Source organism: Planococcus citri, chromosome 4 (genome assembly GCF_950023065.1).
Source record: "Planococcus citri chromosome 4, ihPlaCitr1.1, whole genome shotgun sequence".
NCBI lineage: Eukaryota > Metazoa > Arthropoda > Insecta > Hemiptera > Pseudococcidae > Planococcus > Planococcus citri.
Genome location: NC_088680.1, coordinates 72310095 through 72324823, shown reverse-complemented (window position 1 = coordinate 72324823; position 14729 = coordinate 72310095). Strand labels below are relative to the sequence as shown.

The 14729-nt window shown below is 39.8% G+C and overlaps 3 protein-coding genes and 1 long non-coding RNA gene across 4 annotated transcripts; 2 read left to right on the top strand and 2 right to left on the bottom strand.

Annotated features, from left to right (window-relative positions):
• Nucleotides 1-816: 816 nt before the first annotated feature.
• Nucleotides 817-3277, bottom strand: LOC135842992 (carnosine N-methyltransferase-like). The gene is made up of 8 exons (XM_065360711.1): nucleotides 3021-3277; nucleotides 2390-2597; nucleotides 2144-2307; nucleotides 1901-2041; nucleotides 1639-1804; nucleotides 1420-1528; nucleotides 1215-1339; nucleotides 817-1136 (listed from the first exon to the last, which is right to left on the bottom strand). The coding sequence occupies exons 1-8, from the start codon at nucleotides 3089-3091 to the stop codon at nucleotides 1017-1019; spliced, it is 1104 nt and encodes a 367-aa protein (XP_065216783.1). The 5' UTR covers nucleotides 3092-3277; the 3' UTR covers nucleotides 817-1016.
• A 285-nt stretch (nucleotides 3278-3562) lies between these two features.
• On the top strand, nucleotides 3563-8655 carry LOC135842987 (chromatin assembly factor 1 subunit A-like). Its single transcript, XM_065360702.1, has 12 exons — nucleotides 3563-4020; nucleotides 4087-4643; nucleotides 4722-4868; nucleotides 5006-5091; nucleotides 5174-5489; nucleotides 5578-5788; nucleotides 5879-6030; nucleotides 6111-6293; nucleotides 6401-6539; nucleotides 6720-6869; nucleotides 6962-7133; nucleotides 7216-8655. The coding sequence occupies exons 1-12, from the start codon at nucleotides 3987-3989 to the stop codon at nucleotides 8369-8371; spliced, it is 3303 nt and encodes a 1100-aa protein (XP_065216774.1). The 5' UTR covers nucleotides 3563-3986; the 3' UTR covers nucleotides 8372-8655.
• LOC135842996 (uncharacterized) lies at nucleotides 8032-9776 on the bottom strand. Its single transcript, XR_010558228.1, has 2 exons — nucleotides 9652-9776; nucleotides 8032-8997 (listed from the first exon to the last, which is right to left on the bottom strand). It is a non-coding gene; the product is annotated as an uncharacterized LOC135842996 (long non-coding RNA).
• Nucleotides 9320-12210, top strand: LOC135842991 (pyruvate dehydrogenase E1 component subunit alpha, mitochondrial-like). Its single transcript, XM_065360710.1, has 6 exons — nucleotides 9320-9584; nucleotides 9692-9757; nucleotides 9848-10021; nucleotides 10193-10660; nucleotides 10758-11006; nucleotides 11119-12210. The coding sequence occupies exons 1-6, from the start codon at nucleotides 9540-9542 to the stop codon at nucleotides 11302-11304; spliced, it is 1188 nt and encodes a 395-aa protein (XP_065216782.1). The 5' UTR covers nucleotides 9320-9539; the 3' UTR covers nucleotides 11305-12210.
• The last annotated feature ends 2519 nt before the right edge of the window (nucleotides 12211-14729 follow it).

Here is a 14729-nt window from a genome sequence, read left to right as displayed (position 1 = left end):
CTTCACTCTATTTTTGTTGGCGTAATCAAGAAAAAGAATGGGTACTTATCGGTCGGGTTTTGCAACAAAAACACGATGACGGACTGATTAATAACTTGAAGAAAGGTCTCTGAAACAGCGGCGGTCTGATCCAAGGAGCAGGCATTCTGGGAATGCTGTGCCGATATTCACTGTAATTAGTACTCGAGGAAACGAACAAGAACAAACCATTATGGCTATTGCATTGCCTATCTTGTAAATTGAACTAGTCTATACAAAAATCTTCCAAATTTAAAAACACTGCCAGTGCTGCCACAAATGATGAAAATGATCAAATATGACTTCTCTGGAGTGCGAGGTAGGATCGATCGCGAACGTGCTTGCTGATACTGAAGGTTGGTAGATCGTTGTACCTGGATCCATAGCGCTCGAGTCGGCGCTTCGAAAAACGTAGTGCATCGGTTTGCGTTTGTGCTTATCGTGATATTATTCTTACCCAGGGTTGGTCGATCGATCGATCAAACTGACGCTTTAGCAAATGTAGAACAATGTTGTTCACGAGAGTGAAAAATCTGAAATCCGTACACTAGGCGAATGAAGTTCAATGACGCAAGTTTCTCATTAATTGAACAAAAATGGTAACAATATTGCACTCGTGCAAAGGATGAACCGAGTCATTCAGTATTATTAGTACATTGGGAGGGAGGACTGAGGGAGACACCAACCAACAACCCATACTCGAATACGAATAATCAACAAAAATTAAATACCTACGTACCTAGTAGGTACGTACAGATTTTTCGGGCGGGTATCTGATTAAATCGTGATAAAATAATATTTCGTAAGAAACATCATTTATTCATTTTGTCTTCTTTAGGACAGCAAAATGCGTACCAACAACGATTACATCGGTATGTTTCATTCGAGAATACGCCAATTAAGATTAATATGCATCTAACAATAAGTAATAATAAAAATATTGTCAACTGTTGTTAATACATTTTTCAGAAATTCTTCGTAACGTACACGTTGGTTTTTCACGAGTCATCTTCGTCAACTCTCGGCTTGCGGCATACGAAATACACGCTTTCGTATTCATACTGCAGCATAGATTTCGGATTTTGAGCGTACTTGGACTTGATATTTGTTTTCTCTTTCTGCAATTCGAAGATGGCGTAACTTTACTAGTTCAATTTGTACGTACAAATTGACACATTACACGCAGAAACACTCACTTCGTATATAAAACCGAAGCCTTTGATGATTTCTCTCATCATTTCGTAACTGGGCTCGATAGAATTCTGATCTACCATATTACTAAAATGGTACAATAAAGGGCCTAAATTGATCCAGATGCCACCTGTAAAAATTCAACTCGTGTTACGTTACGTTGACTAGGCAGTAGATACGTAGGTAAAAGTGCTCGGAGGTGTACATTACCAGGTCTCAATATTTTATAAATGGCTTCGATAAACGCTAAAATATTATTCGCACAGTCGATAAAAAAACACGTTGACACGCAATCCCATTCATTTTCAGTTGTATATACCTAAATAGCACAAAGCACACACAGTAGATAAGTACTCGTACATACTCGTACGTACATCCACATAATACGTATTGCCCGACGACGCCTATGGCGCTATTAACAAATATTACCTCTAAAAAGTCACCGGCGACCATTGAAAATTGCGAATCTTTAGGAATGCTTTCTGAAAGGTTGACATCCGGAAAGAAAATACTAGCTAATTGATCTTTCGTATCTAAATTATTATCGCACTGATGAATCCAGGGATATATCTGATGTAAATTAATTCCTTGACATCTGAAATGACGTACATACGTATACGCATTAAAGAAACCGCCAGATTTGCTCTGAGCTTTCAGATTCGAGAGTAGTGACTTAATACCCTAGACCTACCTATTAATAACAAAATTAGACGCGATAAGCATAAATAACGAGAATTCGTTTCCTTGACACGTATAACCGTGTCGAGCGATTTCGAATACTAAACGTCCCAGTCCAGCTCCAGGAACGAGAACTTTAATTGTATGAGATTCGCTACGAACAAACGCATTGATAATGAAAATCGACCCGTCGCTAACTGGCAACTTGCGAGTTAATTCATGTGTAAGCGTAAGGTACGTTTTCAAATTATCTTACTATAGATGTTTTGGAAACTGGTTAACTATTTCGTCGACGATGGGTTCGTAACAAACTCTTCGTTCTTCGCTACCTTCCGTGCTCCAATCACGAACAAATTGCTTCAAGGTAGACTGGACCTTATCTTGGTCTGTTTCCACAGCAGTAACTCGCGGTATACAAACCTGACGCACAACGTTACAATTCGTTACAAATAATGCCAAGTCGGTTTCGGGTTTCACTTAGAACCGCTAGTTTTACACTTACGGTACGAGGATTATTTTCTTCCGGATTAATATTTTCAAATAGAGTTTCTACATCCTTCAAGATCAATTTTATGACGGTATAATTTTGTTCGATACATCTGCGAACGTTATCGAGGTGTTCCTTGTAGCTTTGCAATAATTCTTGATGATTGGCTGGTAAAGTGCTGACATATTTTTCAGTACGACTTATTCTGTTGAGAGAGTGGTTTCTGAAAACAAATATAAGTACATATACGTTTACGTATATCGCAGGCGAATAATACACCTACATATATCTACCTACAGAACCGTAACGTAGGAATGAATCACGACACGAAAATCACATTAGGACAAATTTCGAAGAAAAAAAAAGCGTAAAACGACCCCAAACACTTTCTGTCATACTTCTAACACTCTTTGATCAGAATTATCAAGCAGATAATCTCTCTCTCTCTCTCTTCACTCGTAGATTTTCAAAATCAATATCGCGGATAATATTTATGACCGGCGATCGTAAACTCTACCGAAATCTAAAGACCAAGAGACGATTAAAGTGAGATACCAAAAATCGTATTTGAACTGAGCACCGAATCAACCGAGTTAGTTAAAAGCAGTGTACAAGCGTAATAAAACACTGGATGAGATTCAAATACCTGTATGTGTTGAACGCAGATACTATCCTATGAAAATTCAATTTCTCCTCGTCGTTTTCGACGTTACTCATTCTGGTGAAGATCTTTACCTCAACTGAAGTAGGACGGTAAATTGACGGAAGATAAGAATAATTTATTGTATTTTTTAAGCGAAATTTCAATTCAAATCAGTTCAAAAAATTGCTTATAATATTTGGCCCGACCCCGTCGACCGTACATGAATGAATTAATGGACTGATAAGTGATATTTACATTATACATTTATTTGGCCGAACGCCGAAGTTGAAGCTGAGAGTGTTGAGAGCTTGAGAGAGGAAACCTGCGCATGCGCCAAATGCACTGTTTACATTCTGATGTTACGTTACGTTGTGATGTGTGTTGTGTAACGTTGCGTTACGTTGCGTTGTTACGAGTTTTTTTACCGGACTTGGAAACGGTTTTCGTTCCGGAAAAACCGGAATGCGGTGATGGCAGAACTGGCTGCGTGTATTTGCTCACGAATTAAAAATTGCAAAATTTGTGTGTGACCGTGTGCAATCGACGCGCGCATCATACAGGGACAGTATTTTCGCGCCTTATCTGTAAATTTGAGAAAAAAACAAGTGATGAAGCGAATGGTGCAGAGAATATTCACCAATTCTTTTGTGCTGAAATCTCCGTACTTTATTAGTTGAATTAATTCATTCGTCAATTTTAAACTGACGGCGAAATAAAGTATTTGTGTTCGGTGTTTTCGTGATGTAAAATAGCTTTGTGTTGAATACGCGGTGATTTTATTTTTGGATAGTGCCTTCCTTTACTTGATGTGGCCGCATTACTAGCACTAGGTTCGTTTCCGTAGTGATATAATGAGAAGTAACAACTTGGATTAGCACTATTTGCGTTCATTTCATATTGCTGGCGCTGCAACCATTTCAAATCTTGTATATTGGCTGCGTTATTGTCGCTGCGAACGTGAAATAACCAATGAACGGTATGCCGGAACAGAAATTAAAACAAGGTACGTAGAATGCAGACATAGTTTGATTCTGCGGCATTCCTGTTGATCCGATGCTCTTTTTTATAGCGCGACTACCGTTCAAATCAACCACGACGAGAAAAACGACTATTCCCGAGGCTGGTAAGAAAAGAAAGCACGAAGATGATTCCGAAAATACGCCCCAACCTGCGTACATAGACTTGACGGAAGAGAAGGAACGTTCGCGGTCTCCTTCGAATATCGATACAGCCGATACGGGGGTAAAAAGCAACAAAGTATGTATCATTCGAGCCGAATCCGAGTCAGCGAATTCCCATTCCAATTGTACCGATGTGCCTAAATCCAACGATTCTAAACCTCACGATAAATGTTCGTTGCAAAAATGGTTCAAACCCAAAAAAGTCCCAGTTACCAAAGATGTTAGGAACGTCGATGAAAGAATCGAGGCGAAACGTGACCATACGAGTACGTCAATTGTGACAAATGAGCAAGATGAACTTATGGTGACTGATGATTCTGCCTCATCGCGACAGCTGGATGCTCAGAAAGCCGGCGAAGGCGAAGACGATGGCGAAGACGAAGACGATGACGTTTCTGCGGTCGATGATAGCGTGAATTTGTCGATCGATGTCGATGTATCCGAGGTAAAATGGGACGGTCGAATGTAAGTTCCAAAATTCGAACGTCGGTATTTATAGGTAATTTTTAATCGAACCTTGCAGAATGATGGCAGTTTTAGTAAGACAGAATCATCTGCACCGGATACGCCTACTTCCAAGTTGAATGTCAAGAAGAAATTGAGTGCCAAACAGAAGATGAAACGAGAAGAAATCGAAATGAAGAGATTAGAAAAAGAGAGACTGCGAAAAGTGAGTGTTTTCATTTAATACCGCCAACGCCGTATTACTAGTACATACTATAGACTGTAGTACATAGTAATAGTAGTAGTGGTACATACTACCCGGCTTTACGAAAGCGCCGATTATACAAATCGTTCTATTGACAGGAAAAAGAAAAGAAAAGACTGGAAGAGAAAGAAGAAAAACAAAGACTGAAAGAAGAAAAGGAAAGAAAGCGTCTTGCGGAGTTGGAGTGGGTATTTTTTTTCTCTTCATTTTCCTTCTGTAGCATTAGCCTGTTCAAATTTATTAGTTACGTTTTTTCATCTTTGAAGAGCAAAAAATGAAGAAAAACGACAAAAGGAAGAAGATCGCAAAGCCAAAGAAGATGAAAAGAAAAGACAGAAAGAAGAAGAACGTAAATTGAAGGAAGAAGAGCGCAAACAAAAAGAAGAAGAACGCAGGCAAAAAGAAGAAGAAAAACGACAGAAAGACGAACAAAAACGTCAAAAAGAAGAGCAAGAAAGAAAATTGAAAGAAAAAACTGCCGCCGCTTTCACTAATTTTTTCTTACCGAAAAATAAAGAAATTCCCAAAGAGCAGCCGGATAGCTCCGATAGAATCGATTGTACCACATTTATGCCTTTCGAAGTACGTAATTATTCGCTCGTTTTCTTCGCCATTTACGAAATTCGCGTTGTCGCATTCTGAAAAGGTAATAACGTCCATTTGGTTGTAGGTTAAAGAGAATATGAGACTTGCCAGCGTTCATAGAGTCAATGTATCCGCCGAAGCGCTTCGGCTTCTCGATGAAATTCTACAAAAAGACGAAACCTTGCCGAAAGAATCCTTATATCTAGCCGCTCTGAAATCTGAACATTATAAACCGGGTAAAAGCGATAACACGTGGCCGTTGAATGCGACCGAAGACGACGACGATGTCATGATCGGTAAGCGGTCTCTCGATTTTTCTCGTATCCGTTACCTATACCTAGTCGAGTGAAATTTCACCGCATTATCCGTTTTACGATTCAATTTAGTCGGCGATGAGCACAGTTTACCAGCTGCTGAAATGCCGATGAGGTATCGGTGTAAATTAATTCAATTTCACGAGAATAGAAGGCCCGCTTATCGGGGCACGTGGAGGAAACAGAGCAAAACAGTATCTGGGCGGACACCTTTCAAACACGACGTGCGTTATTTTTTTTTTAATTCAACTTTTTTTTCCGACGTTACTTTCAATTTTCCATCCTAATGTGCGACTTTGTTCAGGAAATTTTTGATTACGAAGTGGACTCGGATGAAGAATGGGAAGACGAACCTGGTGAAGACCTCGAAGGCGGATCAGAAGATGAAAAAGAATCCGAAGATGATTACGAAGTAGACAACGAAGTATTCGTTCCTCACGGTTATTTAAGCGACGAAGAAGGTCAAAATGACGATGGCTTGGATTCGGTGAGTGTTTTTTAATGCGTTAGAATCGAGGCGGAGAACGTTCTCGCTGTTTGTCGGTAGATATTTTATTTCTTTTTTGTTTTTTCCCCCTCTCTCACTCTCTCTAGTCTCCTAAAACTAACAAATTGAAGTTGAACGTGTTGGAGCGTCAGTTCGAAGAAGAAATGAAAGAAAAAACCCATAAACTGAAACCTCGTATTTTCGGTTGTATTTGGATCGAGAACGTGGTCAAGAGTAACGAAGGAGGTAAGGCATCTGCGTATACGATACGTGTGGAATTGAATTTATTGAAATAAAGGCATCTTCACCTCGCGATCGAATGTAATTGAAACACGCGATGAACCACGAGTAACATTCGCGATTGCGAGATGCGAGTTTATTGGTTGTATTTTGCTTTTGAAAACTTTGATGAGGTACTTTTTGCAGTCACCAACGTGGAAAATTTACTTCTCACCTTCCGAGCGGTTTACAACGAGCAGAGGACGCCGTTTTGCGTGCTTTCCGAGGCCAACGAAGTAACTCCGCAAAATACGCCATCGCTTAAAGCCAAGCCGAAGAACGAGTTCCCGGATTCGCGTGAGTTACTCTGGTTGTTACATTTTTGCGCCGAAATAAATAGGCAGGTATCGAAAAATGCTATTCGTTTGTTGTTTCTGCTTTTCGCGTAGTGTTACCAGATTTAGTAAAATTGGCTCACGGAAACAAGAAAAATACAAAAATACTCGCCAAAGAATTTCACGTTTACGTTTTAAACAAAGATCCTACCTTGAACCTGACGCTTTCTTGCATCACAAACAAGTTGAAGGAGATATCGACTTGGGTTTCGAATATAGCTTGCAGGTAAACCATTATCAGTTTATCACGAGTACTCTCGTAAACGCGCGATGACGCTATGTTCTTATCGTGGCTTCTTCATTTTCAGACTAGTCAGCGATGAAATCAGAAATCAGTGCGGATTAAACGAGTTATCTCACGCGGAAAACTCGTGGAAGTATATGACGATCGCGGAGAAGCCTGTTTGCGAGAAAACTCCGAAGCCAGATCCTATCGAGAAATGTACGCAACTGCTCGGCTCGGCCGCAGCTCCCATCTCGCCGATGCTTAAAGAAATCCCAAAAAACAAGTCATCCATCGAAAAGTTTGTTAAAGTGCTTACGCCGGAAGAAAAGCAAATGGCTTTTCACGAAAATACCTCGGAGAAGAGCGACAAACCGGCGACGTGTGCGCCAGCTACGAGTATAACCGCTCAAAAACCCAAACCTAAAAACGATATTACCAAGTTCATCAAATTCGGCACCGGCGTCGGTAAAAGCGTAGAGAACGAATCGTTCAAAATTAACTCGCATCAGCGACAGATTTCGATCGATTTAACCGCAGACGATTCAAATCCTTCGGACGAATCGTCGAATCGACCAACTAGCGAAGCTGTAGATTCGAAAAATCAAACTGTCGCCGTCGAATCGCCTGCGGCTTCCAAAAGTACGCCAAATAAGCCGGTCAATATCCTAGTTCCTCGTAAAGTACCTAGAAGTGCGGCCACCGCAAACGTTCTAATACCGAGAAAAACGCCCGGCCAATTTGCCGCTTCGGCCAACTCGACCGAAATGCCTCCACCTAAAACGTTTAATTTCAACGAAATGAAAACGCAGAGTAACAACACCTTTACTCCGAAAAGATTGCTCGACTCGTTGAACAAAACCGATCTCCCTAAAACTGTTAACGCTTTTCTTCCGAAACGCGCTAAAGATGTGAAAAATTCGGAAAATCTTAAACCAGTCAACGTTCTTACGCCTAGACGAGCTAACGTCGCCAAACACGACAGTAAAATAACTGCGAGCCCGTCGTGTTCCAAACCGGTCAACATTTTAATTCCGAGAAGAGCTAACGATAAAGACGTAAAGAAGATTGACGCCGGCGACGTCCGAAAGGACGAACCGAAAACACCGGACATCCGTGAAACCAAAGATATCGCGCAGGATGACGCTAGTAGCGATTTTACACTTTGTATCGAATCAAACGATGCGCCCGATCAAGAAATGTGTAGAGAAAGCGGCGGCGATACCGAGCTCGAAAAGTGACCGTTTAATGCATTTTGTATCTCGTTATCTCGATCGATGCTGAATTTTAAGTACATACCTATGCGAATCGTCGGAATTATCGTAACCGAAATTCGATTCCCCGTTCGCGTTGGTCGAATGAATTACTCTTGAAAACTGGTACGTTCGTGCGAGTTGCGCACTGCCTACCTGTACCTACTTCACTCGTCGTTGTTGTTTGTCTAATTGTGAACGTTTTGTTTATAGTTTTATTTCATTAACTGAAAATTTTATGCGTGTATAATAAAAATCGTGTATATTATCTACGGATTGCTTATAATTTATTTCCCCGAAAGATCGACCGTCTTTCGGTGCTGAATAATTGCTCGTGTTTTTCAATTTGGAATAACAACGAAATTTTTGAAGCGATTCTTCTCAACATTTTGAATTCTTCGTCATTTTATTTTCAGAAATCGTGGGCAATTCTGCCTTTTCGTTAGGTACACCGTCTACACTCGTGTGATTTTTTCCATTACGCCGCCATTCGGTTCTCGGATTTTCTTTTCAAAAGGGAGCGGAACGACGATACCATGTATACGCAGAAAACTCGTTTACTTTGGCTTTGGCTCGAACGTTAAACCTTGAGTCTGAAAATTCATTCCCGTTCTCTGAAAAAGAATTCGATGATTTTCAATTTTTAATGAAAAAGGTACAGACTACAGAGCAAACGACACGTCTGTGTCTTTACGATTTACGTAGCCGCACGTAAGGAAAATGGGTATCTACTGCTTCGTGGAGTTGAAAAATACATAAATTTGAGAGGTCGAGACAAAGACTACTGAAGAAGAAGAAAAAAAAATTATCATTCGAATTTGAAATCGAAAATACGAGTTTTTCGCTTCTACGGTTTTCACCTTTGGGTAACCTAGCCTACCTCACCCCTCCGCACCCCACCACGGCTTTCCTTGCCTGCTGATCGAGTTTACGACGACCTTGTTTCCACCTCTGAGACGGACAGTCGGACACGGTGATAATACGATACCAACTGCTGTGATAAGACAACATCCCAAAATTCCCAAATTCCCAAATCCAGAAATCAACGACTGACTGGTTAGTGGTTAGTGGTTACTACCCCTTTTAATATTACTTGGAGCGATTTGTAACGTTTCGTTTGGTGTCCAGTTGTAATTTGTTAAGTAATTTTCCAATAATGAGTTTACACATTTCGAAAATCACGACGGCGTGTAATTTAAAAGTAAGTATCATACCTTCGAATACGTATTCGTATTTTACAGTTTCTAAAATACTCGTAACATATGTACCTAACATGAGTGATGAAATCGACTCGCGTATTCTGTTTAGAATGTATCCGCTGTGTTGAAAACTTGTAAAAATGGGTTCGCCAACGAAGCTTCTTTCGAAGTAAAAGTAAGACGTGAAATTTCTTCCTTCGTAATTGAGTAGAAAAACGGAGTGAATACCGAGTGGCGAATAATTAACATAAGCGGTGTGTTTTAGCCGTTCAAGCTACATAAGCTGGAATCCGGTCCGGAAACTACGGTAACTTTAAGTCGCGACGACGCGTTGAAATACTACACTCAGTTACAAACTATTCGAAGAATCGAAGCTGCCGCTGGTAATTTGTACAAAGAAAAGATCATCCGTGGTTTCTGTCACTTGTATTCCGGTCAAGTTAGTAGTACCATACCTAAGTATTTTTATTATCACTATTTTCGACTGTCGACATTCGACGTAGGTACCTCTACCTAGGACCTACTGATTTGGTCGGTCTACTACATCTACACCACTTGTTCATACGTATTTCAAATTTCAATTGACGCGTTAATTTTGTTGTACTCGTAGGAAGCGGTAGCAATCGGTATTAAGGCGGTGCTCGAGCCGATAGATAAAGTAATCACCGCTTACAGATGTCACGGTTGGACGTATTTGATGGGCGCTCCGATAAAATCGGTACTATGCGAGTTGACCGGCAGAAAAGGCGGATGCGCTAGAGGAAAAGGAGGTTCCATGCACATGTACGCTCCGAATTTTTTCGGCGGCAACGGCATTGTCGGCGCTCAAGTGCCGTTAGGAGCAGGACTAGCGTTTTCTCTCAAGTACAGAGAGCAAAGCGGTATTGCGATCGCGTTATACGGCGATGGAGCCGCCAACCAAGGACAAGTATTCGAAGTCTATAACATGGCCAAATTGTGGAATTTGCCTTGCGTATTCATTTGCGAGAATAACGGATACGGAATGGGTACGAGCGCGGAAAGAGCCGCCGCCAGCGTCGATTATTATTCGCGCGGCGATTACATACCCGGTATTTGGGTAGGTGTTGAAACTCGAGTCTGTTTTGGTTTCGCGAAGCGAACGAGCGAGCGAGCTTATCGACGACGACTGTGAAACGAAAATTTATTTACCGTAGGTCGATGGTATGGACGTGTTGGCTGTGAAATCGGCGTTAAAGTTCACTCGAGATTATTGTACCAGCGGTAAAGGCCCGTTGGTGTTGGAAGCGGCTACCTATCGTTATTCGGGCCATTCTATGTCAGATCCGGGTACCTCTTACCGAACGAGAGACGAAATCCAAGAAGTGCGTCAAACCAGGGATCCGATAACCTCGTTCAGAGAGAAGATTATAAACGCCGAATTGGTTTCGCAGGATGAACTAAAAGTGAGTTTGCGAGTTTCTCGGTTAATTTCGTAGACACTTGTACTTACTATCGTACTCTTTATCTTTCTGTCGATGCCATCTGTTGTACTAAATTCGTTTCGTGTGAATGCAGAAAATCGACGTCGATGTTAAGAAGGAAGTCGACGAAGCTGTTAAAGTTGCTAAAGCCGATGTCGAAATCGGTTTGGAAGAATTAGCTGGCGATATTTACGCCGCTCCTTTGGAAACCGAAATTCGTGGTACGACGCCGTTCAATCCGTTGACCCATATCAAAGTCGGCCAACCCGCAAATTTGTAATTTACCGCTGTGATTTATTTGTTAACTAAGACTTAAGATTTTCGAATGTTTTGTCATCGTAATGTAATGGCAGAAACAGTCAGGAGCGCTCTCGATTTTGATCAATTATTACGAAAAAACGTAAATATTTTCTTTGAGAACTGAAAGAAAAATACCCGCGCTGCGTAAAATGTCGAAATTCTACTCGTAATGATTAGTGTTCCTCTTTTTGCGTTCTGTTCTGAAACGGCTACAGTAGGTTAGTGTACAAGTCAATAACACAGCACGCTGTTTATTCGACGCAACTTCTTCGCATCCGCTTGGTGGTCTTTATTTAGAAATGATTCACCGTGTTTTTATTATTATTATTATTATTTCACTGTTTGCCCGCCGATACTTTTGAATATTTAGCTCGTAGGCATTCGTGTACGTGTGCACATAATATATGTACATTACATCTGGGTACCTAGCAGCGAAAATCTACATACATATTTGTCGTGTGATTTTCAACTTAATTCTTCAACTTTTTTTTTTTAAGACAAACAATAATAAATTTAATAGAATACTCTTATAGTATGTCGTAGAAATAAAGCCTTTTATTTTACACCAAGTATCTGCTCACCTTGTAAAGAAAAAATTATAATCTGTGGTCGGTAGGAGAGGGAGGTTCTCAGTACTTGATCTTGATGTACCTAGACCTACACGTTATCATATTGGTAAGTACGTTCTCTGGCAGAATCCTTCCTTCATCCCCTGGATCCTTGCTCGTCTTGGCTCCTTCAGGCTTCTTGTTTTCATTTTTATTTTACTTTCTCGTTGATCGCGTATTTTTTCTAAAGAGTTCTTTTTTTTCGTTTTTCGTGATAGTTTTGGTTTACCATATTTTTGATATCTTATGTAAGAATGTAATAAACTTGCTGTTGTGTATTTCTTCGTCTTTGGAGTCGAAATTCGATATTTCACTTCCTTTAAAATCCAATATCCAACGATGAACTTGATACAACTACAAGATGAGTATCGGTGAGTATGTGATATGAAATAGAGAAAAATGTTCAAATGCATAGCTCAGAGCCTCAGACGCATTGAAAAAACAAAGCTCGGATTTGAGCTGGCTGAGACAAAGAGAATAAATAATATAATCATTTTGATGCGGAATTCTTTACTCTATAGTTTCAAATTTTGGTAATTTCAGAATTCAGATTTTCATTCAGTGGACCCGACCAGACCTGGACCTGATGAATATAGTTGACGAAAACCTGTTGGCGTGAGTGTGAGCCATGAGGGCGGTGAAACGGAACGGATTGTTGAATCGGAACTGAAACCGAAACCTAAACGGCCGCATTATTACAATACTTTCATTTTACACTTTACAGGTTCGCCAATCTTCATTAATTTTCTCACATTTTCGTCGACCGTATATAATGGACGAATAATTCAAATCGCAGGAAATGACGGCTAGATTTTGGATGCAGAATCCAGGAAACCTTCTGCTCATGCGCCAAACATGACGCTTATGGTGCTGGTGGAGAGAGAGACGGTTTACTGGTTGAATGTGGGTTGAACCAGTGAACCGTCTCTCTCTCCACCAGCACCGTAAGCATCATGTTTGGCGCATGAGTAGAAGGTTTCCTGGATTCTGCATCCAAAATCTAGCCGTCACATTTTGTCTTTTTTTCACCGTTGAATTATTCGTCCATTATATACGGTCGACGCACATTTTTTTTTTTTTTTTTACAGCAGTAGCGGTTTCTTCAGTTCCCATGTTTCAAAGACTTCATTTGCTTCATTCGTCTTCGTCATTCGTCATTCGTTTCCATCCTCCATCCCATTAAAAATGATGAATTTCCAATTCCAAATAATATTGAAAAATAACTGAAGTAAATAAGTGACGGCCGGCGCTCAAATGGAGACTGGTTGATAAGTAGTGTTGCTCAAACAACCGGGTCAACCGGTTGCACCATAAAATTTGCACCCGGTTGGGGAGCAACCGGGTATCCGGATTCGCAACCGGTTTGAAATTTCATTGAAAAAGTAAATGAATGTTGTGAAATTAGGAATGTCCGCGATTTTTTATCAAAATTCAATGTTCGCTAAAGCTTCCTTTATAGTGGCGATAAGCTGGCAATAGAAAATTTCTACAGAAAATCGTGGAATTTTTACAAACTCAATTTTAAGCACTTTTGAACCTCTAAACTTGTAAAATAATAACATTTCTTATAAATTCTGATGATTATTCACTTTAATAAAAAGTTTTCAATCTTCATTTCATTCATCACTTTTCTATGGAAAAGTTAAAAAATTTTGACTTTTCCATAGAAACTTGATAAAATTCCACAGCCAGTATAAATGCTTCCATATGAATGTACACATTTGACTTTTCTGTAGAAAAATTCCACGGCCACTATAAAGGAAGCTTTAGAAAATCATTTATTTGACATTTCGGATTTTCGGCAGTAATAATTGTAGATTCGCGTCGTCTTTGAATTAAAACATCGACATTTCGCTAAATTCAGCTTAAAAATCGCAATTTTTCTTGATTTTTTCATTTTTCATCAATTTTTGAGGTCGGAACCGGTTGCCACCCGGGTACCCGGATCATATTATCAAAACAACCGGGTGTCCGAGAAACCGGGTGTTTGAACAACACTATTGATAAGAAGTCTCAACACAAGTTGGACTTTTGTGAACGTAAAACGTGAACTTCAATTTCCATAATATGTTGTTTTCTTTTCTTTTCTTTTCACTAGAATGAAACACCAAAATCGTGTACGGCCTTAGGCAGGTTCGTAGGTAAAATTAAAAATACCGGTGGTTGTCGTTGTCATTGTCATCTTTGTCAAGGCTGAATTTTCGGCTTTTTCCTTAAGTTTCAAATGTTTCAATTGACGAGGAAGAGTGTTCATGTCGCAATCCGGCAATCGCAATATTGAAGCTTGCTACTTGATTGATTCTCATGCAATAATTCTACGTCGTCATGAACACTCTTCGCCATTAGTTAGTTAGAGTTAGTTTCAGGGCTTAAAACCACCAAAACCAAAACCAAATAAAACCACCATAACCATTGTTTTTAATTGGTTTTAACCACTACCACAACCATTTCAACTTCTTTTTGTAAATTTCAAAAACAACAACAACAAAAAACCAATATATTTGAAAAAAATGAAAACCAATTCATTTGAAAACAACCATTTGGGAAAAAAATTTGAATTGAAACAACCACAACCACCAAAAAGTTGTGTTCTTTGGAGAAAACCACAACCACAAGAACCATTTCAATTTTCAAATGTAACCATAACCAATAACAACCAATTCATGAAATGGTTCTTTTTGGTTTTTGGAATTTTTTTTCAATTTTTCCAGACCTGTGATGGAAATTTTCTAGTTTTTTGTCTCAAATCATACTTTTAGTAGTCCTGAATTAGTTTTTCTGTAAATTTATTTGAAAA